At 52.8% G+C, this 22946-nt stretch overlaps 1 protein-coding gene across 1 annotated transcript in view; it reads left to right on the top strand.

The window, feature by feature from the left end:
- GUCY2D (guanylate cyclase 2D, retinal) overlaps positions 1–10581 on the top strand; it is a 33575-nt gene extending 22994 nt beyond the window's left edge. Inside the window, exons 8-20 of the mRNA XM_072940676.1 lie at positions 1328–1408; positions 2721–2927; positions 3026–3182; positions 3695–3844; positions 4464–4612; positions 5156–5319; positions 5413–5605; positions 5865–6039; positions 6307–6405; positions 6494–6588; positions 6721–6806; positions 6987–7097; positions 7644–10581. Of these exons, the coding sequence (XP_072796777.1) occupies positions 1328–1408; positions 2721–2927; positions 3026–3182; positions 3695–3844; positions 4464–4612; positions 5156–5319; positions 5413–5605; positions 5865–6039; positions 6307–6405; positions 6494–6588; positions 6721–6806; positions 6987–7080 (1650 nt within the window). The 3' untranslated portion in view covers positions 7081–7097; positions 7644–10581. The remainder of the gene's footprint in view (positions 1–1327; positions 1409–2720; positions 2928–3025; positions 3183–3694; positions 3845–4463; positions 4613–5155; positions 5320–5412; positions 5606–5864; positions 6040–6306; positions 6406–6493; positions 6589–6720; positions 6807–6986; positions 7098–7643) is intronic.
- Positions 10582–22946: the final 12365 nt, after the last annotated feature.

Raw genomic sequence — 22946 nt, 5'->3', positions numbered from 1 at the left:
GCAGTGGCCTAAAGACTGGAGGCCTGATGGTGGGGAGTGTGATGGGACCAGCTTGTAGCCTGGAGGGGCCACTGAGGCCATCCCCCGCCCTGCTGGGAGCCCCTGGCCCTCCCCCTCAGGAATCCAACCCCTCAGGTTACAGAAAGGCACAGGCCTCCCTTGAAAGGTTGTGGCAGAGGGTCATCTGAGATGTAATCCCATGGTCACAAAAAGGACATTTCCAGGATCAGGTTGTTCAGGATGGGGAGTTTCCAGACACGGCTGTCTCTGATTCAAGCCAGACCCGCATCTTGCACCCCCTGCACCCCCACGTGCATTTCTACCCAAATCAGATCAGAATCCAGAACAGCAAGTCTTAGAGGGGACAAAGGAGGTCACAAAAGGGCATTAGGACATTAACTATGGGGTAAGCAAATCTGAATGTGGTGGGATGTGTGGGAGATAATGAGAAGAGATCCAAAGAGAGCTGACAGAGAGCTGAGCTAATCAAGAAAGAGTGGAGATTGAGAGCTCCTGTGTGTCAAGTCACGGACAGAATGCAGAAAGTCCTAGTATGTTGCCTTGAAGTTTCCCAGTAGAGCGCTATTCTCATTTTGGGCAGGACCCTCCCTGTGCCTTAAAGAATGTTTAGTGCCTCTTGTCTCTGGCTCTGTCCACTAATCGCAGACCCCAGTTTTTGTGACAATTAAAAATGTCTCCACACTTATTTCCGAATCCTCTTTAGGGGTCTGTATCAAATCCCCAGAATTCCCTTCTAGTCCAAATCCCTCACAATGGGCAAGGCCAGCTACATAATTGGCAAGGTCTAGGGTGAAATAAAAATGAAGGGCCCCTTGTTCATTCAAAATGATAACAACAGATCATTGAAGCAAGCTCAGGCCCTTCTGAGCACTGGCCCTGTATGACTGCTCAGGTCCCACGCTCATGAACTGGCCCTGCCAACAGCTGAGGAGAGCGAGGCTCAGAGCCTGGAGGGGAGCTGCCTGTACTTCACAGATGATGCTCCCAACACAGTGCACTCTCAGCAGATGGTGATGGGGATTTCAGTGACACTTGAGGTGGTGATGGCTCACTTGATAGGGCTGTTGACGAGTGCATCTGGGATGGTGAGGAAAGCCATCCAGGCCTTCTGCATCTCTTATCCACGGATGGGCTCTCACCCCTCTGGCTGTGGACCAGCAGGCATCAAACCTCTTGCTCCTGGTGCTCTTTCTTACACCGAAGATAGGTTCTGGGGCAATGGGCCAATGGAAACGTGGGGGCTCTAGGGCTCCCCACATCATGAGGTTTTAAGAAACTGAGTTTACTGCTCCCATCTCTGCTCCAGGGAGACTGGGTTTGGCTGAAGAAATTCCCAGGGGATCAGCACATAGCTATCCGCCCAGCAACCAAGACTGTATTTTCCAAGGTGAGAGAATGGGTCTACGATGGGGGGTGGGACAGCCATTGCTCCTTCCACCTTGCCTTCTCTTTGCAGCTGAGTCTACAGGTAGGCCCTGTTGCAGGGGAGACCAAGAGCTCTCAGTGAAGTGTCTCTCCCTCTCTAAAGCAAGTTTCCCACCATGATCTCTTATAACACTAGTTCTTTCCTTTGATGTTTTTATCATAATTTGTAATTGTTCACCTGTGTGTGCTTGCTTATTTCCTATCTGCCTCCCTCCCTGGACTGTAAGCGGAGTGAAGGTTTCCCCCTACCCCCTCCATTGTATTTGCAGCACCCAGCACAGTGTCTGGAACATTAGACACACTCAATGAATGTTTGTTGAGTGAATGATAGAAAATAAATGGGTTTCCAGTTCTGGCAGGCTACTTGTGCAGAATGGCCTGGTTAATGCATACTGAGAGAAGTGGAAAATTGGCAAGGAGGCTATAAACTGGCTTATTCTGGTCCTTCCAACCTTAATGCCCCTGTTACCCTGAACACCATACAGCCCTGTCCTGGCCTCCTTCCCTAACGCCTACACAGAAGCTCTTGGTCACAGCTGCAGAATGACTTAAGTGGACTACCAGTATGGGTCATTGGACTAAATCACTATTTAATAACAGGCATTTAAGACAAAAAGAAGCCCCTTATTGGACCAAAGAAAAGTCAGAAAGGGCACCAGTCACTCACTAGTCCCTGTTTTCCCAGCCAGACTGCAAGGGCTTCTGTCCTTCTGAGCGAGTGTGGCCTTGTTCGTGGCTCCTCTGGGACCACAGCTTGACTTCTCAGTCCTTCTTGCCTGACTTGGGGAGGGTGGGGGTCTCAGACAACCATGTAACCAAGAAAAGCAGCCCTGGGCGGAGTCACCTGCACAAGCCATTTCTGGTGATTTTTGAAAGCAGTGCAGTGTCTGCCTGGTTCTCTTCCAAGAGGCTGTTACATCAGAAGTGGGGGGGGGGGGTACCAGGAGCATCTACTTCATGAGGTGTTTTCTCTTAAGAGCCAGGAAGTTCAATGTCTTATGGTTAATAAATCAGAACCTGCCTGGATCCTGATTACCAGCACGAGGTTGTCTTCTCATTCATAACTTCAGGTGTCTGAACGGTGGCCTTTGACTATGTTGTCTTTTCCAGAGAGAGAAGTTATATGTAGAAGGAAGCCCCCCCGCCCCCACATGCCCTATAGACCTTTCCACTCACCATTTTTATCCATCTTCCAATCAAAAACAGACCTGAATAACAGCCTCCTCCGCGCTTTGCTCCCAGGACAGAAAATGCCTGTTAACTTACCCCCTCAGATCCGGGAGCTCCGGCATGAGAACTTGGCCCTCTACCTGGGGCTCTTCCTGGCTGGGGGAGCAGGCGGCCCTGCGGCCCCCGGGGAGGGCACGCTGGCTGTGGTCTCAGAGCACTGTGCCCGCGGCTCCCTCCAAGACCTCCTCGCCCAGAGAGACATAAAGCTGGACTGGATGTTCAAGTCCTCCCTCTTGCTAGACCTCATCAAGGTGTGCGTGTAGGGGTGGGACTGGGGTGGGATGCAGGGGGGAGGAGCCGGCAGGGGAACCACGTGGGCTGGGGCTGCCTCTTACTCCACCCTTTCCAGGGAATAAGATATCTGCACCATCGAGGCGTGGCTCACGGGCGGCTGAAGTCACGGAACTGCGTGGTGGACGGGAGGTTCGTGCTTAAGATCACGGACCATGGTCATGGGCGACTGCTGGAAGCGCAGAGGGTGCTACCGGAGCCTCCCAGCGCGGAGGGTAGGATTCCCCGGCTGCCTCCTGCGCAGACGAGCGTCCCCCGCATCCCCATTATTTCAAGGGCCTCTCCTTTCCTCCTTCCCTCGCACTCTCTCCATCCCACATCCACTGAACTCGACTCCTGCCGCGGAAAAGGTCTTGTGACCTCTGAGATGAGGAGGGTGGGGTCTTTGACTGGGGGGCGGGGACTTGTTAGGGGGCGGGAGTTGTGCCTGAGGGGTGGAGTTCCTGCCCTTGAAGGGGGTCTGCTCTTGCTAGGTCTTGTGCCCAAGAGGCTGAGTCTTCTCTGGGCTCTGCTTTGTCTAGAGGGCGGGGCCTATTTGTAAGGGTCCTGCTTTGTGAGATCTGTTTTGGATTTCTGGCAGATTCTCCTGGGGGTAACTGCGGGAGGGAGGTCCAGACTCAGGTTAGGGGTTGAGCCGTGCGAGCCTGGGTTTTCTGGTGAGAGTGGGAGTCTGTCCCCAGCGCCCCCATGGCCATCCGCGTGCCCATGCCCCCTTTCCCAACCCCAGACCAGCTATGGACAGCCCCGGAGCTGCTTCGGGACCCGGCCCTGGAGCGCCGGGGAACGCTGGCCGGGGACGTCTTCAGCCTGGGCATCATCATGCAGGAGGTGGTGTGCCGCAGCGCCCCCTACGCCATGCTGGAGCTGACTCCCGAGGGTACGGCCGCCCCGCTCTGGCGTCTGGGCTGGAAAGACACCCTGCTGTTAGGCAGCACCGGGCCAGACCCAGCCTCACTCCCTGCTGAGGCTTCTGTGGACCTCCCTTAAAGCTGGGGTCTGAAGGGTCAGGGCGGTGGGGAGCCAAGCATCAGGACCGGAGGGAGCTGCTTTTCAGCACCCAGACATTGGTGGTTTCCTCTGTCCTGACCCTGGACCCAACTTGTTTCCCCAACCATCAGAGGAAACTCCTCTCTGGTTCTTATGGGCCTCAGGGAGGCGGCAGGATGGGTGGAAGTGGGACAGAGAGCTTGATCTAGTTCAGATCTATATTACTTATCATCTATAGACCTCAGCAAGCTACCCGATCACTCTAACCCTCACTTTTCTTATGTGCAATAAATGTCAGTATTTTTGCCTGTCACCTCTTACTGCCCCTGCCCCACAGGGTTCAGGGTCCTCAGCAACCACCTCCCACATTACACTTCCTACACCTACTGAATCTCTTATTTAAGGGACCCCCTTCCAGTCCACTCATCTTGAGCTTCAGCAATCAGGCCAGAGTCAGAGGTGGCTTCTGTTCTGTCACATCCCCTCTCTTGGTCCCTTCATGCCTCTAGAAGTGGTGAAGAGGGTGCAGAGCCCCCCTCCACTGTGTCGGCCCTCAGTATCCATGGACCAGGCGCCCATGGAGTGCATCCAGCTGATGAAACAGTGCTGGGCAGAGCAGCCGGAACTTCGGCCCTCCATGGACCGCACCTTCGACCTGGTTAGGAGCTGGGATTGGGCAAGGGCTGGGCTGGGCTGGGCTGGCAACCTGGGCCAGGGGGTAGGGTGGGTGCTGCAGGAAGGCAGGCTGGTGGAATCTCTGAACTTCCAGGCTACTTCCTAAGGGGGTAGCCTGAGGATGAGGGGTTTGGTCAGGGCAGAGATAGAATGTGGGATATGGAGGCTTTTGGAGTGTGAGATGAAGATCTGGGTGGGAGAAATATTTAATTCAATTCAAATAGCATTTATTAAGTTTGTGTTTGGCCTAGTGTGGCAGAAAGACCCTTGGCCTGGGAATGCAAAGACTGGGCCAGTTCCAGTGCCTTGTCAACTACTAACAGAACAGCTGACCTCTTGGAACCCCCATTTCCCATGGGCTTTCTAATAATGTGGGGAAACACTGTGCCCAGCACTGGGTGGCAGAGGCTTGGTGAGCACAAGATGAATTGGGGTAGGGGCAGAGGATTAGGCATAATTTGGCCCCACGAGAAGGACATGGCAGCCCACAGCCTCAGCTGCCCCACCAGCTTCCTCCTCCTACTAGTTCAAGAGCATCAACAAGGGCCGGAAGATGAACATCATTGACTCGATGCTGCGGATGCTGGAACAGTACTCCAGTAACCTGGAGGACCTGATTCGAGAGCGCACAGAGGAGCTGGAGCTGGAAAAGCAGAAGACAGACCGGCTGCTCACACAGATGCTGCCTCCGTGGGTGCCAATGGGGAGAGGTGGGTGGGGAGGACAACTGGAGTCCAGGCAGATTGGTGGCCTCCAGGTAACCTTCCCACCTGCCATCCCCAGGTCTGTGGCTGAGGCTCTGAAGATGGGGACACCTGTGGAGCCTGAGTATTTTGAGGAGGTGACACTTTACTTCAGTGACATCGTGGGTTTTACCACCATCTCAGCCATGAGTGAGCCCATTGAAGTGGTGGACCTGCTCAACGACCTCTACACGCTCTTTGATGCCATCATTGGCTCCCACGATGTCTACAAGGTGCGGTGTGTAGGGGGCAAGCCCTCTTTTAGCTTCACTGTCTTCCAGCTCTTCCTACTCAGCCCCCAGAGCCCTTGCCCCAGGCCACCAGCACAATCCTCTTTCCCAGCCCTCCTGTCCCTTATGTCTTCTGCTGGTGCCCAGCTCAGCCCCACAGCTGGAAGGCTCCCCAAGATCTCTGCACTAACCCCAGTTTAGGCCCCCTGACAAGGGACAGTCACATCGGTGGGGGGTGCTGAGTACTGACTTCGCTCCTCAGGTGGAGACAATTGGGGACGCCTATATGGTGGCCTCCGGGCTGCCCCAGCGGAACGGGCAGCGACATGCAGCAGAGATCGCCAACATGGCTCTGGACATCCTCAGTGCCGTGGGCTCCTTCCGAATGCGCCACATGCCGGAGGTGCCTGTGCGCATCCGCATCGGCCTGCACTCGGGTAACTCCCCGCCCTCCCAGGTTCCCCAGCCCATCTCCCTCTTTAGGGCAAACTCGGGGAGTGATGGGGCAGGGGCTGTTCTTGAAGCCACCTTTGCCCACCAGGCACTCCTGTGTAACTGGGAAGGTGTGCTTGAGAGTGTTTCTTTGGGGAGTTGGTGGGGCTTATGGGGTGCTAGAGCCCCCCTGAGCCCCAGGTGCCAGCCTAGTCGCCGGCACGGCCGGCTGCAGCCCGGGCCCCGCCCGCCGACCCCGCGCGTCTCCACAGGCCCGTGCGTGGCGGGCGTGGTGGGCCTCACCATGCCGCGGTACTGCCTGTTTGGGGACACGGTCAACACCGCCTCGCGCATGGAGTCCACCGGACTGCGTGAGTAGGGCCGGGCGGGGCGACGTCGCGGGCCGAGCCGGGCGCGGGAGTGGCGTCCCGAGCTCACACGGTCCCCCTGCCGTCCCAGCTTACCGCATCCACGTGAACATAAGCACCGTGAGGATTCTGTGCGCACTAAATGAGGGCTTCCAGACTGAGGTGCGGGGCCGCACGGAGCTGAAGGTGAGGCCCGGCTGGAAGACACAGCTCGCCCCGCGCCACCCGGGGTCTCCCGTTTGGTTCCACTTAGACCTCGAGACCCACCCGCCCTCGCCCCGGCCCGCCTAAGCCCTCCGCTCCCCCGTGTCTCCCCAGGGCAAGGGCGCCGAGGACACGTACTGGCTGGTGGGCAGACGCGGCTTCAACAAGCCCATCCCCAAACCGCCCGACCTGCAACCCGGGTGAGGATCCGACATCCCAGGCCGCCGAGTTACAAGCGATGAGGGATCCATCCGAGTTGGTCCCTCCATCCCCTCTTTCCTCCTCCCTGACTCACCCGACCCCGCCAAAGCGGGATAACCGGGGCCCTGCCCTCCTACTGTGTGTTCTCCCTCCCTGAGGCCGCTGTCCTTTCGTCACAGGGCCAGCAACCACGGCATCAGCCTGCAGGAGATCCCTGCTGAGCGGCGCCAGAAGCTGGAGAAGGCAAGGCCTGGCCAGTTTTCTGGAAAGTGAAGCCCGGCCTGGGACAGGTACTACCCACTCTGCTCCCACACCCAGCTGCCCATCTCCCCTTATGCTTCCTGGAAGACAGGCGCCCCTTCCCCAGCCTGAGGACCTAACCCTGCCTGTGGAGCTTCTGATTTAAAACAGGTGTCCCTATCCCTGTCTGAGTTAGTGAGCCCAGGCTGGTTCCTAAACCCAGGGATTTCTCCTGGGAGGGAAGCACCAACTGCAGGGATTCTGGGTCAGCAGGTCTGGGGTGGTCCAGGAAACCAGACTTGAGATGCCGGTAAACATGACCTTCTGGGACATCTCTGACCCCCTCCCCCCACTGCATTAACCAGTCCCCCACCCACCCCACACCCTGTGGGCCGGGCCCTGCACGAGAGACTGAACTCTAGGGAGCAACTTGCACCAGAGGATGAGTCGAATGCTGCCCTTAGAGTTCTGTTACAGCAGAAACCCTGCCCTCTGCCCTCCTTCAAGAAACTCTGATCCATGATTCTCCCCTACAGAAGTGAACCCCCATGATCCCTTTCCACAATTGCCCTCTGAGACACTCCTCTTTCCCTCAGGATTATTCTGCAAGATCCTTTTCCTGAAAGTTGCTGCTATAGGTGACCAAGAGTCTGACTAATACCAGTGACTTCTATCCAGCTCGGCCTCAAAGGATTCTGGGCCTTTACAAGAGCTTGTTGCGAGTCAGCTGTGTGACCTTGGGAAAGCCTCACGCACTCTCTCGGCTTCCCCTCCATGCTGCAGTGAAGAGTGGCCTAGGTGGTTTCCACACCCCCTTGACTCTGACAGCTGGGCTTCAGGATGGTTGGCCTTGGGATATGGGGTACTGGGCATGTGGCCTTCAGCCCCAGTGACCCTGAGCCCATCAGGGGATGTTGGGGTGGGGGATCCTCCACTTTGCAGGGCCTCTCAAGGCCCCAGGAGGAAGGATCTGGGATTGGATGCCCCAACCCCAGAGAAGGTGGAGATCTTGTGTTCCACCAGAGCAGCGGTTGTCATGTGGCCTGTGGATTTGAGGGTTTCTGTTTAGCCACAAGCATCCTTCCCTTCTCCACTCCCCACCAGTCAGAGACTGGCTCCTTCGCCTGGGGTATAACCACATGACTGGCCCAAGTGCAGAGAAAACTTGCTTCAAGGCTTGGGGGAAAGAAAGGGAAACAAATCACACCAAACCTCTACTAACCAGAACACCCAGGAGTGGCAGTGTTCTCTGTTGAACTGGGCGCTGCTGAGCAGGCAGTTGGACAGAAAATCCTCCCTGCTTAGATCTTTGCCACAAGCGTCAGCCCCTCCCAACCTGGTAAGTCCCCGGCTGAAGTTTCTTTTGTGGACCTCTGATGTTCCAGAGCCTGGACCTTGGCATGTTGAACTCCAGGTGTCCTTCATCACTGCTGCAGACCCTGGCAGAGCTTAGCAGCAGCTGCAGCCACCCAGGCTGCCACTCGAGATAGTGAGCCTCCAGTCCCTGGAGGTGTGCAAGCAGAACTGGAGACATCTTTGAGCAGGCATAGAACCGTCAGAATTCTAGGTGGAAGGATGAACTAAATCGTCATCTTGCCAAATGTGGTTGGTGGGCCAGCAGCAGCAACATCAGATGGGAGCTTATTAGAAATGCAGAATCTCAGGCCTAGATGTATTAAGTCACAATCTGCATTTTAACAAGTTCCCTCAGAGTACTTATATGCACATTACAGCTTCCAGATCACGGAACTAAATGATCCCAGGATCCCTAAATCTCAGAATCGCTAAGATTTCATACAAACCAGGCGAGAAACTAGCCCTGAGACTTGTTTTCAATGGTCAACGGGGTGGTTTGGGTTTGGGGTTGAGCTAGCAGTTAAAAATCAAGAAATAACACATTGTAAAAATGTCTACCAAGTTCCCGTCTTCTCTGAAATCAAAAGCCCCACACAGGGGCAACTGCTGACTTCCCGCTGGAGCTAAAGATAGATCATCCCCTCATCCCCTCTCTCCAGGGTTTCACTCTTCCATTTTCACAGTGCCCACCACTTCCCTTGGACTCCAAGACACCAAGATCTTCTTAACATCCCTTATGTAACAGTCTGGCATCTGTAGGCATTGGAGCTCAGGACTCTGGACTGGCTGATGTTAGGATTACAGGCGCTCCTGGTGGTTGCTTTGCCTGACTCATGAACTCTGCAAGCTTAATGGTCTTCCCCTCCTTCGTAAAGGCAGAGAAAGAACGTATAAGAAAACCTAAAATCCAGCACTTGTAGGTTCTGGTTACTTAAGGTGGTGCTGCTATAGTGAGTAATATAGTACAATTAAAAAAAAAACATTTTCCACTGAGTTTGGAGATGATGAATTAAAGATTTTTTTTAAAACCCTGATGTGCACGCGCACACACACACACACAATTTATTTTTTAAAGTATGTACATTCTTAACCATCTCTCTTCAGATTTTTCTCTGTACTTAGGTCCCAGGGATTGAGGGCAGACTGCACTGTGAGCACTGGACCTGACAGCCTTTTCCCTCCTTCCTTCTCCACCCTGGCCCCGCCCTTTCCTGTCCTTCCCTCCCTGCCTGCGAGGGGCCTCTGGTAGTTAATGGCCTTGATTGAGGGGCGCTTCAGGAAAGAGTTGTGCAGGAGGATTAGTGTGAACTGGCTGAGGCAGGGCATCACCCAGAGGGCAGGAGGAGGAGCTGGGGCCCAAACTCAGTCTGGGGCAGAGGTGGGGCAGGCAGGGCTGAGGGGGTCCCTTCTCACCCTCAGCTCCGCCTTGTTCCCAGGACTCCATCTCAGATATGCCCATGTGATGTGACTCGGGGAGAAGCTGGTAAAGGAGGCTGTCCTCCTCCCCAGCTGGGAGAACTCAGGGCCGCCCACCCCAGAGCTTACAGAGCTGGCAGGAGAAGAGAAGGGAAGTCATTCAGCCTCAGTCTCCTCTGTGCCCCTGGTCTCTCCCTGCCCGGCAGTTTCTCCCTGACTTTCTCCTCCTTTTCCATGGAACCTGTTTTCCTAGGCCCCAATCTCCTAGAGCCCTGCTGCCCAAGTCCTCTCCACCTCATCACCCTGCTGTTCCTGGGACCCAGGCAACTCCCAGCTCAGAGAGCACCTGGCTTGGCCACTAGGCACTCCCCACCCTCGGATGTGTTTACACTGCCTCTGCCTGCTGGCCAGTGCCAGGAGCCCACGCCTGGGGCTGTCCCTGCCTTCGGGATGGTCCTCTAGCCGGGCCCAGGTTTGGCCAAAGCAGGAACCTCCCGCAGCTGCTGCTGCTGCTTCCATCCCAAAGCAGGGATGCCACAGCAGGTCCTGGGGCTCCTCTGGAGCCTTTTGTCTGTGCTGCTCCTCAGGGTCTGGGCCCTGCTCCCCGTCCCCATCCGCAGGGGACCCCAGGCACCCCCACTGGGGAATCTGTGATGCTGTGTTGTGGGGCTGTGTCCACCGGGCTCTTCTGGACTGTGCCCTCTGGACACCAGGCCGTGTGCCATGGTGTTGGGTCCTGGTGGGGTGGGGGCTGAAATAAAGGTCTGCTTTCTTCCATTTCGTGATACGTGGTGTTTTTTTTTTTTTTGGCCCCAGGGGGCCTGAACATCCCCATCCCTGGAATGTTTGAACCTGGCATTGCCAGGGAGGGCTTCAGATAGGGGTGAACCTAGAGATGACCTAAGCAGGGGGAGGTGAGCTGGGGTCAACAACCCCCCAGGAAGCCCTCTCCTCAGGGGGTCTGCTCTGAGAGAACCAAGCAGGGAGGCCACAGACTTTTTAGGCTTTTAGAAAAGACCAGGGTGTCTGAGGCTCCAGAAATGCGTGGTGTGGCCTCATCCCTTGGTCGTAGGCAGGAGAGAGAAAGGTAGAAAGGCAGAGCTCCTCTTTGGGCCTGGCCATGGCCCAGGACCCATGGAAGACTGAAGGAATGGGGCCCCCAAATGGAGAAGTTAAGGTCCATTAGTCTCTGAGCAAGACCTCACCAACAACCCTCACTCCACCTCTAACCCTTCAATAGTCTGCCACTGGGCCAGCAGAACAGGAAAGACCATCCCAAAGCCACCCATGGGTGACCAGCTCATTGGTTATCCATTGTCTGCGAGCCCAGGTATCCATGCCCCAGGCTGTGTTTCTGACATGATGACTCGTGCATGTTGGGGGCTCTGCCTTACTAGCACCCCTCCTGCTCAGTGCTGGGCAGCCATCCCTGCCCCACTCTCAGTCCCCTGGAAACTGAGTGGAACTGACCCCCAGACCTCCCCCTCCAAGCCTGCCCAGTCGCTCCATCCCTCTGGCCACAGGGATTGCCTCAAGGATAGGCAGGTGGCCCAGGCCAGGCAAACAAGGCTTAGTGTTGAGAAGCTAGAAGCTGAGGGAAGAAGGTGTGTCTTTTCTCTGGGGTTGCTGAGAGGATGGGTCGCTGGGTGGTCTTGTCGCCAGAAAGACAAGGAGCAGAACTGACAGATGGGCAGAGACTAATCTTGCGGCCACTTATTTGAGCTGCTGCACCTTGCTGGGCCGAAACAGAGCCAGCTGTTTGAGTGCCACGGGTTGGCAAGTCGTTTTCCTTGCTTAAGCCAGATTGAATTTGGTTTTCTCTTCTTCGCAGTCAAAAGTATCCTGATAGACACTTCTCAAGAGGATTATGGAAAGCGGTGGGGGTTAGACTGGTTTAACAGAAACAAAAGGCGGGGGATGCTGGCTTGGGAGGGAGGAGGGACTAAAGGATGAGTGTGGGAGGAAAACAGTCTCTCTCCAAGCCCTGACTCCACCGAGAGTCAGCCAGGGCCCTTCCCTGAGGTATGAGTGTTCCTGAAAATTCCGTTTACAGGGAACCTCACTGGGGAAGAGGTTAGGACCTGGGACGAGAAGATGCACAGTCTTGGAGCCTTGTCAGGACTCTGGTGCTGACTCAGCATTTAGAAGGCAGTGGAATCTTTCAGGTCCTGCCCCAGAGGAGATAATGCGTGGGGGACAGAAGTAAGCTCAGGGTGGCACTGCCCGGCGACATCTTTACCAGTTAGTGACTCGACCTTGACAAGGAGATGAGAATGGGACAGACGGCCCTCCTTGCTCCCAGAGGGGGAAGGGAGTAGAGAAATGGGGGAGAAGGACATGTTGTCACCTCCAACAGAGACATTCCACTTTACCACCCACACCTGAGCCTGGGTCATTGGCCCTGGGCTGAGAGAGGGACATGCCATTCAGGCATTTACTCATTCTGTCACAGGGAATATTGACCCTGCCATCTAAAAAGATCCCCATACACTGTCTCTAATCCCCGTGCTCGCTGGGTGGCCTGGGCCACGGGCACTGGGAGTATAGATTATGGCTGGGCCAAGTTCCACAGACTCTCAAAGTCCTTGGGATGGGGGTGCAGACGGGGTTAGCGGAGCTGTTTGTTGGTTTCTTTCTTTAGGACGTGGGGTGCTAGGACTTAATTCATGCTTTCAGCCGAGGGCCCAGTTCTAATTCCCTGGCAACAGGAAGAGTTTCACTCAACACCTGGCTACAGCAGAGTTAACATGCACTTTATGAATGGGTTACACAATCAGCATTTTTTAATGCCAAACAAAATTACCTTCTGTTATATACCACCAAACTCTCACAATTTTTTTCATCATGATGAAATGTTGGTCTATTTGATTAAAATGTGCTCATGATGGCAAGTTCAACAAAGGGCTTTCCTTTCTACTCTACCTCATCATCCAAACCACCAAGCAAAGCTAATAAACGTTCAGAGTCATCCAGCTGATGGTCTGGCTGCACCACCGTTTTCTGTCATCAGCCTGCCCAGCAGCACATCATCTCCTCAGGCTGCTCTCTCTGTTCTGACCATCCACTCCTGAGCCCCGTGCCTCCTGCAGAAGTTCCTTGTTACTACCGTCAATGTCCTGTCTGATTTAGGGCCATGTGGGTTCTCAGGCATGACGTTGGACGGTCCTCCACTTTTGTCCCTGAGGTCACCCCTCCACCCCCATGGTTTAGCCTTTATCCCAGAAGGAATGGGCACCCAGAGCTCTTGCCACACTCTCTGCCAGGGTGGGTGGTGCCCCAGTTGAAATAAGGCTTTCAGGCCAGTAGTGGCATGGGGCCTGCGTGGAAGACTCGGGATCAGCTTCAGGAGACACTGAAAGGGGAAGAGGAGGGGCTGGTACTGAGGACTTCACCCTCAGCACTGCCCCCAAGGAACAGAGGCCTTCCTGGCCCTTGGAAACTAGGCCCGTATCTGGTCTCCACCCTGGTGGGCTCCTGGGGCCCTGGAACCAGGCTCGGGGCAATGCCCACGTACACTGAGGTGGTTGAACTGGATGATCATGGATGAGCCCAAGACCGGAGCTGACCCCGGAAACTGGTCCTTCCAGCAGTCAGAGCCTTCCAGAGAAGGCCAGAGGACACACTGCGTGATGACGCAGCTGTACAAAGTGTTCATCCAGGAGCCAGAAAGGAAGCAGGGTAGGTGGAGTTTTGTGTTTCTTTCTTTGAAGAAGGGAGAGGTTTTTGCCTGTCAACAGCTGATTGGGAGGAGTGAGTGAGGTGAGAGGCCCTGGAGGGGGTTCCTAGGGAACCGGGTTCCTATGTCCCGTGGGGGTGGATCGCGGTACAGGAGGTGGGATTCCCTAGGATGGGAGGAGGGAAAGCCCTGGCCAGAGAACTAGAGCAGACCAGGATAGGCCTGGGAGTGTGCACATTCGTGAGTTAAGTCACTGCAGGTTCCAGAGATTTCCACTCCAAATGTCTATTTTCTCAGTAAAATAGGAGGCGAGGTCACCTTCCGAGTGTGTGGGAGGAAGGGGAGCACCATTTTGTTGGGTGCTTCCTATGGGCCAGAAGCTGCACCCAGCAGTTGAATACCCTCAACAGCCTTATGAGTCAGATACTTTTATAGCTCCATTTTACAGATGACAACCTTGAGGCTCCGAAAGGTGGTATGACATGTCTAAGGCCACCCAGTTACTAAGTGCTAGTCAAGATTTTAATTTTCCCAAGGTCTTAAACTCTACAACTATTAGCATAGAGGCAAAAAGTGATGGGAGCAAGTCCCTGAGGAGATGGAAGTAGCTTTAGACAGCAGTACGCAAGCCTTGTCCTCTGACGCAAGAGGCTGGAGCAGGAGGGGAAGAAAAGGCTGCCAAAGAGCTTCCTGTCCTGTGTCCTTGGTGTTGTCGCAGACAAGGATGGCCACATGTCTGCCAATAGCAAGATGAGTGGGCTGGGGAGTCAGGGGAGGATTTGAGGTGACTTTGGGGAAGTTGGGGGAGACCCTGAGGAAAGAGCCACTCTCTGGTGTTAGGTGTGCCAGGCCTCAAGGACCCAGCATGCAGCACCAGGTGGTACTAAGAAATCAAATAGCACATGTACATGAGGAGACGTCACGGGGCTGGGGGAGGGGAGGCTCAGGAAAGGCAGGGGGTGGGCCAGAGGTCTAGGGCCTAAAGGCAGCCCTCAAGCCAATTCAGCCCTTACTGTGGGCAAAGGCCACTTCGTCCCCAACAGGGAAGACCCCCAACACTAGGCAAAGCTGACAGGGATTTCGGATAACTCGTGGGTTCTGGCAGGCACAAGTCCCACTGTGACAGAATGAAATCTACTCAAGACTTCGTGGAAAGTCCAGAGAGTGCGAGGGAGTCGGGCAGACAAGACCACCGAGCCTCTCTAAACTCCCAAATTTATTGTACACACTCACAAGAAAGGATCACAAACACGCGCATCATGGAATGCAAAGATTTCAGAAAAAGCAGGAACAGGAGGAGATCATAAATTATACAATGAGGACAAAGTCTTACCCTATCTTCAAGGCAGCCACGGGGAGAGGGAACAAAGTACATTCCTCAGGAATCAGGTGTAAGGAGTTGATTACAGAATCACACCGCCAGGACGCCAGTTCCTCCTGTCTAAAGGTTACAGTGTCTAAGGAGCGAGAAAAGCAAGCCCCAGTGTTTACAGCTAAGGGCGTAGGTGGCAGCTTTGCTGCCCCACACTAGCAACCTATGCCTTGGATAAGCAAAGCGTTTATAGCAAAAGGACACAGGGGTTTTGTAAAAGCAGCCTCAAGCTAAACGTCAACTATGCAAGCAAAGCACCGTCTCTGCTTTTCACGGCAAGGAGACTAGAACGCAGCAGACACCGTAGGTGCCTGCCAGCAAGGGGAATGGAAAATCTATTAACTAAGCATATTCGTCCCAAAGGTCATAAGTGGCTGGGGTTTCAAGTGTATGAACAACTTGGGTTCATCAGTCAGGGAGACGTATAAAGGAATCACCAGATTGCTTGCAGGAGTCAGTCCGTCACCCAGAGTCGGAGTCCATGCATTGGCTGAGGCCCCACGATGACACCCAGTTGTCATTTGCCCTAGTGTGTCTCCACAGCCCCAGCTCAGGGGCCAGGAAGCGGAAGGGAGCGCAACCAGGGCATCTGGTCCAAGGCATGCTGGCGGGAGGATTCAGGGCGCTGGGGAAAGAGCAGTGAAGTGCCCAGGCCCCAGGACGACAAGGAGCTGGTCCCGGAGAAGATGTGCTATGTCCAGTGAGGCTGTCCTTGCCAGGTTCCCCTTCGCCTTCTCTCACTCACCACCTCTGTGTCACCTGCTACACAGCAGCACTGATGGGGTCAGCCTCCTTGGACGTCAGTGCGGGGCAGGGGTGTCAATAGGTGCAACCAGAGGGAAGCCAGCATTTCCCCCAGGTTCTCTGTCAGCAACTCTGTACTAGACACGTCAGTCACGGTGCCCCTGAGGCTCCTACCCGTGGCCACACCCAAGGCAAAACTTCGTCCACAGCCCCGTTTTGTGGCTTCCCTTCCTGTTCTTTGGACATGCCTGTGGTCCTCCATAGATTGCATGCCCTGAACTGCAATTCCTTGCTATCCCCAAATGAACCCATTCTGCTGGTAAAATAACTGGCTGTTTTATTTTTAAAGTCAACAGTCCCTATACCATATGTCCTTAAACTAAACCCTGATATCTGAAATAACCTGCGTAGGTCTCTTTATTCACACCCCAAAGAACCTGGCTGACTTAGCCACTTTCCCTTGGGCAGAACAAAGAAACACAAATAGGTTCTTACTATTTAACTCCCGTTCGCCAACATCCTGTCATGATGTCATGATTTTGTGACAGACTGTTCATAAGGACTTTGCTAGATTAAAATGAAATTGTTTGCTGCTCCTCCCACTGAAAGGCGAGGTCTTATTCTCCCCCAACCTGGAATCTACGCTGGCCTGCATGACTCACTTAACCAATGGAATGTGTCAGAAGTGACATTCTGGGACTTCCGAGGCTAGAATATCATAGGAAGTTCACCGAGTCTGTTCCCTGACCTCGTTACACACCCTTCTCTCCCGACAACCTCCAGCTCAGCGTCTCACCTTGAACGGGCTCAGAAGGTACACCTGCTGAATGGATACATGACAAGGATGATCGTCTCTGACCCACTGACCCGTTCAGCAGGATGAGGGCAGGAAGTGGAAGAGGAGAGGTTGCACTGCACAGAACAGACAGAGGCATCAGATGCTCTCAGTTTAGGGCCCCATTCGCAGGTGTGGTGGCAGGTGGGGTCGGCAGAGCACTTTTCTCACCTCCATCTGACTAAGTCTTGCTCATCCTACAAAACAGTGTGAGCATTCTTACCTGAAGGAAGCCTTCTCTGACATGCCCCACTCCCATGTCTGGGATAGACCTCTGTACCAATCAGGATTCTTCTGATTAAAAGAGTTCAATCTTTTTTTTTTTTTTTTCGTGCTGAAACCCAGGATTGAGCCAGGGACCTCAATTTTATTTTAAAGGAAACTTTTGATTCATGTAACCAAAAAGACCATGAGTATTACATCTCCCTTCAGGCATGGCTGTATCCAGGTACTCACATGAGGAGGGGGCCTATAAGTCACTCAGCTATGCTGGCCTCTGTGTTACCTTCAATCTCACGTGGGCTCTCCCAAAATGGCTCCAGAGATGGCCAGTTGTGGCTTCAAGGCTTACTTATATTCTATCATTTAAGCAACTCCTAGGAAATGAAAGTACTTTAAAAAAAATTCCAACAGCAGCAACAACAACAAAAATCCCAGGGCTGATTCTCACTGGCCTGGACAAAGTCACTTATTCATCCCTGAATCAGTCCCCAACTCAAATCTGGGCATGCAGAGCTCATGCTCACGCCTGGAGCCAGAGGGTGAGCCAGCTCCACCGTGTCCATACCACCTGAGAACAGGAAAAGGATTATTCTCTACAGGAAAACGAGGATGCTGCCACGAGAGTAAGGGCCATGGGTACTGCCATCCACACACTGTCCTTTATGTTCCCCGGGCCCTGGGGTTTTCACGTCAAATCAGGAGCTGCTGGAGAACAAGGACTTTGTCCCATTTAATCCGTTCACCCCCAGCACCCAGCACAGGACCTGACACAGGAAAGTCCCCAGGTGATGACTTTGTCCACATCCTCCTCCACCCAGACGACAGCCCTTCCGTGACTGCACCCAGGGGCCCTAACCCCCGTGGACGGTGTGTCTCTGCTCTGTAGTGAGTGTGCTCTGTTGCCTGGCCTTGGTTTCTCCTCCTGGTGCCCCTCTCAGGTCCCTCATGAGACCACCCTTTCCCATTCTCAGCCATGCAGTTTGAGTGGGACAGACCCCATCTGCAGTCCCAGGGACACACCTTGGTTGGTGCGTGGCCAGGCCATTTAAGATGCCTGTCCTCTTGCTCCCTGTCGATCCCCTGCTCCACCTGGCCCTGCTTCACACGCATGACTGTCCAATCCTCTTAATTATAGGCTTTAATCGATAACTGCCTGCGTGCGTGCCCCCTGCCCCTGCCCCGGTTTCCCTGGTAACTCATGAGCCAACCTGATGTCAATTCCGCCTATAAATGGTGACCTCCTCCTCCCCCACGTAGAGAAGACTGTCGCCGCGGCCTGCGTGCTGTCTGCCATGCACTGTAAGGAGTTGCTCCAGGACCTGTAGGACCCCTTGTCTGTTAAGCCATTGATGTCTCTGTCGCTGTCTCTGGGCTCTTTCTTCAGTCTCAAGGGTGGGCAAGAACAAGGCCTGCAGGCCTGCCGGATTCAGCCCAGCAGCTGGCTTGAGTCACCCAGTGGGTTCCATCTTCCAGGCCACGTTGGTTGGTTCAGGGATCGCAGTGCAGCCCATTTGGAGCAATGAGAAAGGAGGCGGTGAGAAGACATTTGGTGGAGTTTTGAAAAAGAGAAGCATCCCCTTTTCTACAGGGGCTGCCAAGCAACTCCCCGCTCCTCTCCTGATGGGTGTGGTGGCCGCTTCCCTGCCCTAAACCAAATTTAGGCTCTACAAGGAAGGGAGGAGCGAGGAGGGAGGAGGGATGTCGATGGGCGGTTCATTACCGCGCACCCTCCTCTGGCTACTTCAGTAACAGTAGCCAAGTGTGTCGCTCAAGTCAGTTCCTGGGCGAATTTTCTGTGGTTGAAGGGGTGAAGGTCCTGCTTGTTGCACCCGTGAGAGGCCAGTGTCCCCGCTTGGGCTCTGGGTCCTGCACCTTTCACTTGCGCGGGATTTTAATTTGGAGATTAGCCCTTCTCCCACCTGCATCAGTTTCCCTCCTTCATTTCCAACAACATAAGCACTGCCTTGAGGGCAGCGGTTTCAACCAGGGCTGCAAATCAGAATCACCCAGGAAACTGTGATAATTACTACTGCCTGTGCCCAGTACCCAGACACTGGGGCGAGGCCTGAGTATTGTCTTTTTATACCCCTGATAGTTCCAGTGTGAAGCCAAGATTGAGAAACATTTTAAGAATTGCTCATCTTGAAAACAACTCTCCTTGGATGTCATATGCTCTGTTGTAGCCCCATTCCTCTGCCCCTTTCACAGCAAAACTTATTAAAAGAATATTTCCTCCTCACTGTTTCTACTTTCCTACCATCTTTTCGTCATTTTCGCAAGTTTAAAAAACCATCATTGATGAATATAAAGGTAAAATTAAAACGAATGCAAACATTTCACAGGAACCTACAGCTTTTTGTTATCGTTCGATCTTCTCATGACCCCTCACAGCTAAGAGGACAGAATTGTTGCCTCCTTCGAGGTACATTCTGTGTCAGCAGAAAAAGACAGAAAACAGCAAAAGGCAGTGGGGGGGGGTTGGATGGAGCCATTGGGGAATTAGAGATGGAGAAATGCAGCAGGTTGATTTTCTAAGTCATTCTGGATAAAACTAGATTTTAATACAGTGAATTTGCCCCCTCCTGCCCCCAGTTCCATGTAAGTGGCAATAAAGGGATTTTGTTTTTTATGGTGCTGTGGTCAATGAAACATGCCCACAAATTCTTTCCTCTTCCATCAAGAGTCCATTTCCCCTCCCACATTGACTCTGAGCTGATCTGTGACTTACTTTGACCAAACGAATGCATCTGAATTGGTGCTGTGCCTGCTCCTGGCCTTGGCCTTGAGAAACCTGGCAATTGTACTTCGGGCTTCTTGGAATGCAGGTACCACATAGGCAGAATTACTGAATGATGAGAGACCATGTGGAGAGCAATGCCCCGCCAGCCTGCAGCCATCAACACATGATTGGCTGAGCCAGTTTGGAAACTTCAGCCCCAGCCTATCTCCCAAGCGACTGTAGCCATATGTGGGGACCCCAGCTGGCACTACACAGAGCCCCACGCAAATTGCCAGGTGTCAGAACATAAATGATTCTTTGTGTTTATAACTGAATTGCACTGTACAATTGACGTCGTGTTGCATGATGGTGAAGTTACAGAACACCTGGACAGAGAGAAGATCCTAAATGCTTTTGGAGGGAACATCAGGTCATTTGAGAAGAGCCAGGGATCCAAACAGCCTTAGGCTGCTTTATAGCAACATCGTTTCCCGGGAAACAGTGCTCGCAAAGTTCTGAACAAAAAATTATTTTCACTCTATCATTCAAAGGTGTAGATGGATTCTAGGCATTTCTAGACATGCAGAGTCTTAAAAACTGCTCCTCCCTCCCATATACCCTTTCTGAAGTAGCTTTGAAGGGTACACTGCATGGAAAGGAATGACAAGGGTTGTGCGAAGGCAAGAGCCCAGGATGACAGCTAAATAGCAGGCTAGAGAGCACACAGTGCAGACCGGAGACAGCCCGGGAGTATTTGATGTGCCCAAGTATAGACAGAGGTGGAGAAATTAATAAAAGTGTATAGAAAACTAGGCAAATAGGGGAGGGTATAGCTCAAGTGGTAGAGCACATGTTTGTCATGCATGAGGTCCTGAGTTCAATCTCCAGTACCTCATCTTAAAAAAATAAATAAACCTAATTAAAGATTTCATTCTTTTTTTATGGCTGAGCAATATTCCATTGTGTGTGTGTGTGTGTGTGTGTGTGTGTGTGTGTGTATACAAATACATGCATACATATACACACACCACATCTTCTTTATCCATTCATCTAATGATGGACACTTAGGTCAGGAGGTCACTTCTATCTCTGGCCATCATAAATAGTGCTGCAATGAACATAGGGGTACATATATCTTTTCAAATTAGTGCTTTGTTTTTTTCAGAATAATACCCAGAAGTGGAATTGCTGGATTGTATGATAGTTCTATTTTTACTTTTTTTTTTTAGGAAACTCCATACTGTTTTCCATAGTGGCTGCACTGTAATTTTGGTGTGTTCATGGGAGGAGGTGAGCTCAGGGTCTTCCTACTCCCCCATCTTGTGGGTTTCTCTTTAACAGGTACAGAGTTTCAGCTTGGGATGATGAGAAAGTTCCAAAGATGGATGCTGGTGATGATTGTGCACCAAAGTGAATGTACTTGACTGTCCTGTGAATGTCTGAACTGTACATCTGAAAATTATTGAAGTGGTTTGTTTTATGTTATGTGTATTTTACCATAATTAAAAAAAAAGAATGGGTGGTTTATAAAATCCAAACTTTTAACCCAGAAAAAAATATTTTCTACAGCCATGTGCATCCTTCTCTCTGAGGATACAAATTATGATTTCTTTGAAGTCATCTTCTGCTCCCCGCATTATCTGTCCTTTCAATTCTATTTTTATACTTATCTTTTTGATAGAAGCCTTCCTTGAAGATCTGGTGATCCTTGGCCATTCATTCATTATTACAAGTGAGGCAAGAAAAGCTGATTGGATACTGTGTGAACAAGGCTTATCAACTGGTGGGCTAATTGGCAAAGCCGTTTCATTGGGGGACCCATGTGACACTTGGGCTGGTCAGTTCATCTAGCGAGGAGCCCTCCAGTCTTACCTGGGAGTGGGGTTGTGTGGGTACTTGGCTGCCAAAATACTTGGGACAGTTCAGGGAAGAGGGGTAGAACCCCGCACTGTTCAGTGTGTAAACTTTCACCTCCATCAATTTTAAATTTGGTGTCCCACTCTCAGCTCTAGCGGGTGTCCCCACCCAAACTCCCTGTAGGTCAGTCTGTCCAGAAAGTGAATGTGTTAGGCTGGGGAGAGGTCTTCTCCTGCTGGCTGTGTGAGGTGCAGGGGAAGAGGAGTCCTAACTGCATCGGATAAACTCTGTTTCCAGGGTCAGCTGTGCACCACTCTCAGAGCATCTGTCTCCATGTTTCTAAAATTTGGGGGGGATTTTGAGGCAGGAATTGACCAACTTCTGGGCCTTTACCTTTCTGCTGTCTGTTAAGTCAGTCACTGATACCTGCACACTCATTTTCTTGTTCTTGTAGGTTTATGACTTAAGTCTGGTTTTTAGTGGGGTTTCAGGAGCGTCAAGGTAAAGGCATGTGTGTGTTTAGCTGGAATTCTATTCCTAGTCACACTTCAGCTCACCTCAGTCTGGCTCCCACCGCCATCACACCCTTGAAATTGCTCTGGGCAAGGTCCCAGATGCAATGGTGGGATTCTATCGAGTGTCAGGGCTTGGCTGCACAGAACTGAGTTGATTCCCTCAATCAAACTCAAAGATCTCCTTGATTGACAGACCCAGTGATCAGTTCTCTGACTTTCTCCTATGCAGCCTCTTAGCATATGACACATTTGACCAGTCTCTTCTTGACTTCCATGGAACACCCTCTCTGGGTTCTCCCACCCCACTGACCCCTCCTTGCTGGATGTGCCTCCTTTGCATGACTTCCGAACATCAGAGAACTGTGGGGCATGGCTTGTTCCCTGTCCTCTGTCTACAGTCTCTGCTTAGTAGTCTCAGCCAGCCCACGGCTTAGATGCACCTGTGTGCCGATGACTCCCAGGAGCACATCCTCCAGCCCTGTGCTCTATGCCTGGCTGTGGTTTCCCCACTTGGATGTGCACGGAGCATCTCAAACCGTATTTCTAGACCAGAACCCCAAGTCAGTTACCTTCCCCCCACACCTTGCCCCCTGATCTCTCTCTCTCCTTCACTGCACTCCTGCCTTGTTTAGTTACTTATTTCCTCTCACACTTGACTTTTAAACCTGCCAAAGGGCAAAGGCTGGGCCTTGCCTGAGTCAGTATTCCACAGCACCTAACATAACACTTGGCATGTGGCTGATTCTGAAAATTATTTACTGAATGAAATCAAATAATGAAGGTAGTCCAAGAAGAGTTTGTAAAAAGTGGGGATTTGGTCCTGCACAGACTATGAAAGGCTAAGAAGGCAAAGAAACAAAGCAGGGGCAAACGAACCTCTGAACCCCCTGGATCCCAACTCTCTGGCCCTGCCCATCACTAAAGATCCCCTTTCCAGAACCTCAGGACACAGATTTCCAAGTGTGGCCCAGCCCAGCCCCCATCTGCATCCCTCAATTTCTGCCTCTCAGCCCCGCCCTCCCGGCCCTGAGCCAGGGCTTGTTTTTGGAGGTGGCGATGGGGCCCCAGGGGAACTGAGTCAGTGGCAATAACTAGCCTCGCCCCACCACTGCGGGGCGGTGTGTGTTCCTGCTTTCCCCACTGTGGGGTCAGACCAGTAGTAAGGGAGCCAGACTCTGGCTGGCACC

The sequence above is a fragment of the Vicugna pacos genome, chromosome 16 (assembly GCF_048564905.1).
Source record: "Vicugna pacos chromosome 16, VicPac4, whole genome shotgun sequence".
NCBI classification, from domain to species: Eukaryota; Metazoa; Chordata; class Mammalia; order Artiodactyla; family Camelidae; genus Vicugna; species Vicugna pacos.
The sequence above is the reverse complement of the archived record's forward strand: the minus strand, read 5'-3'. Positions and strand labels throughout refer to the sequence as shown.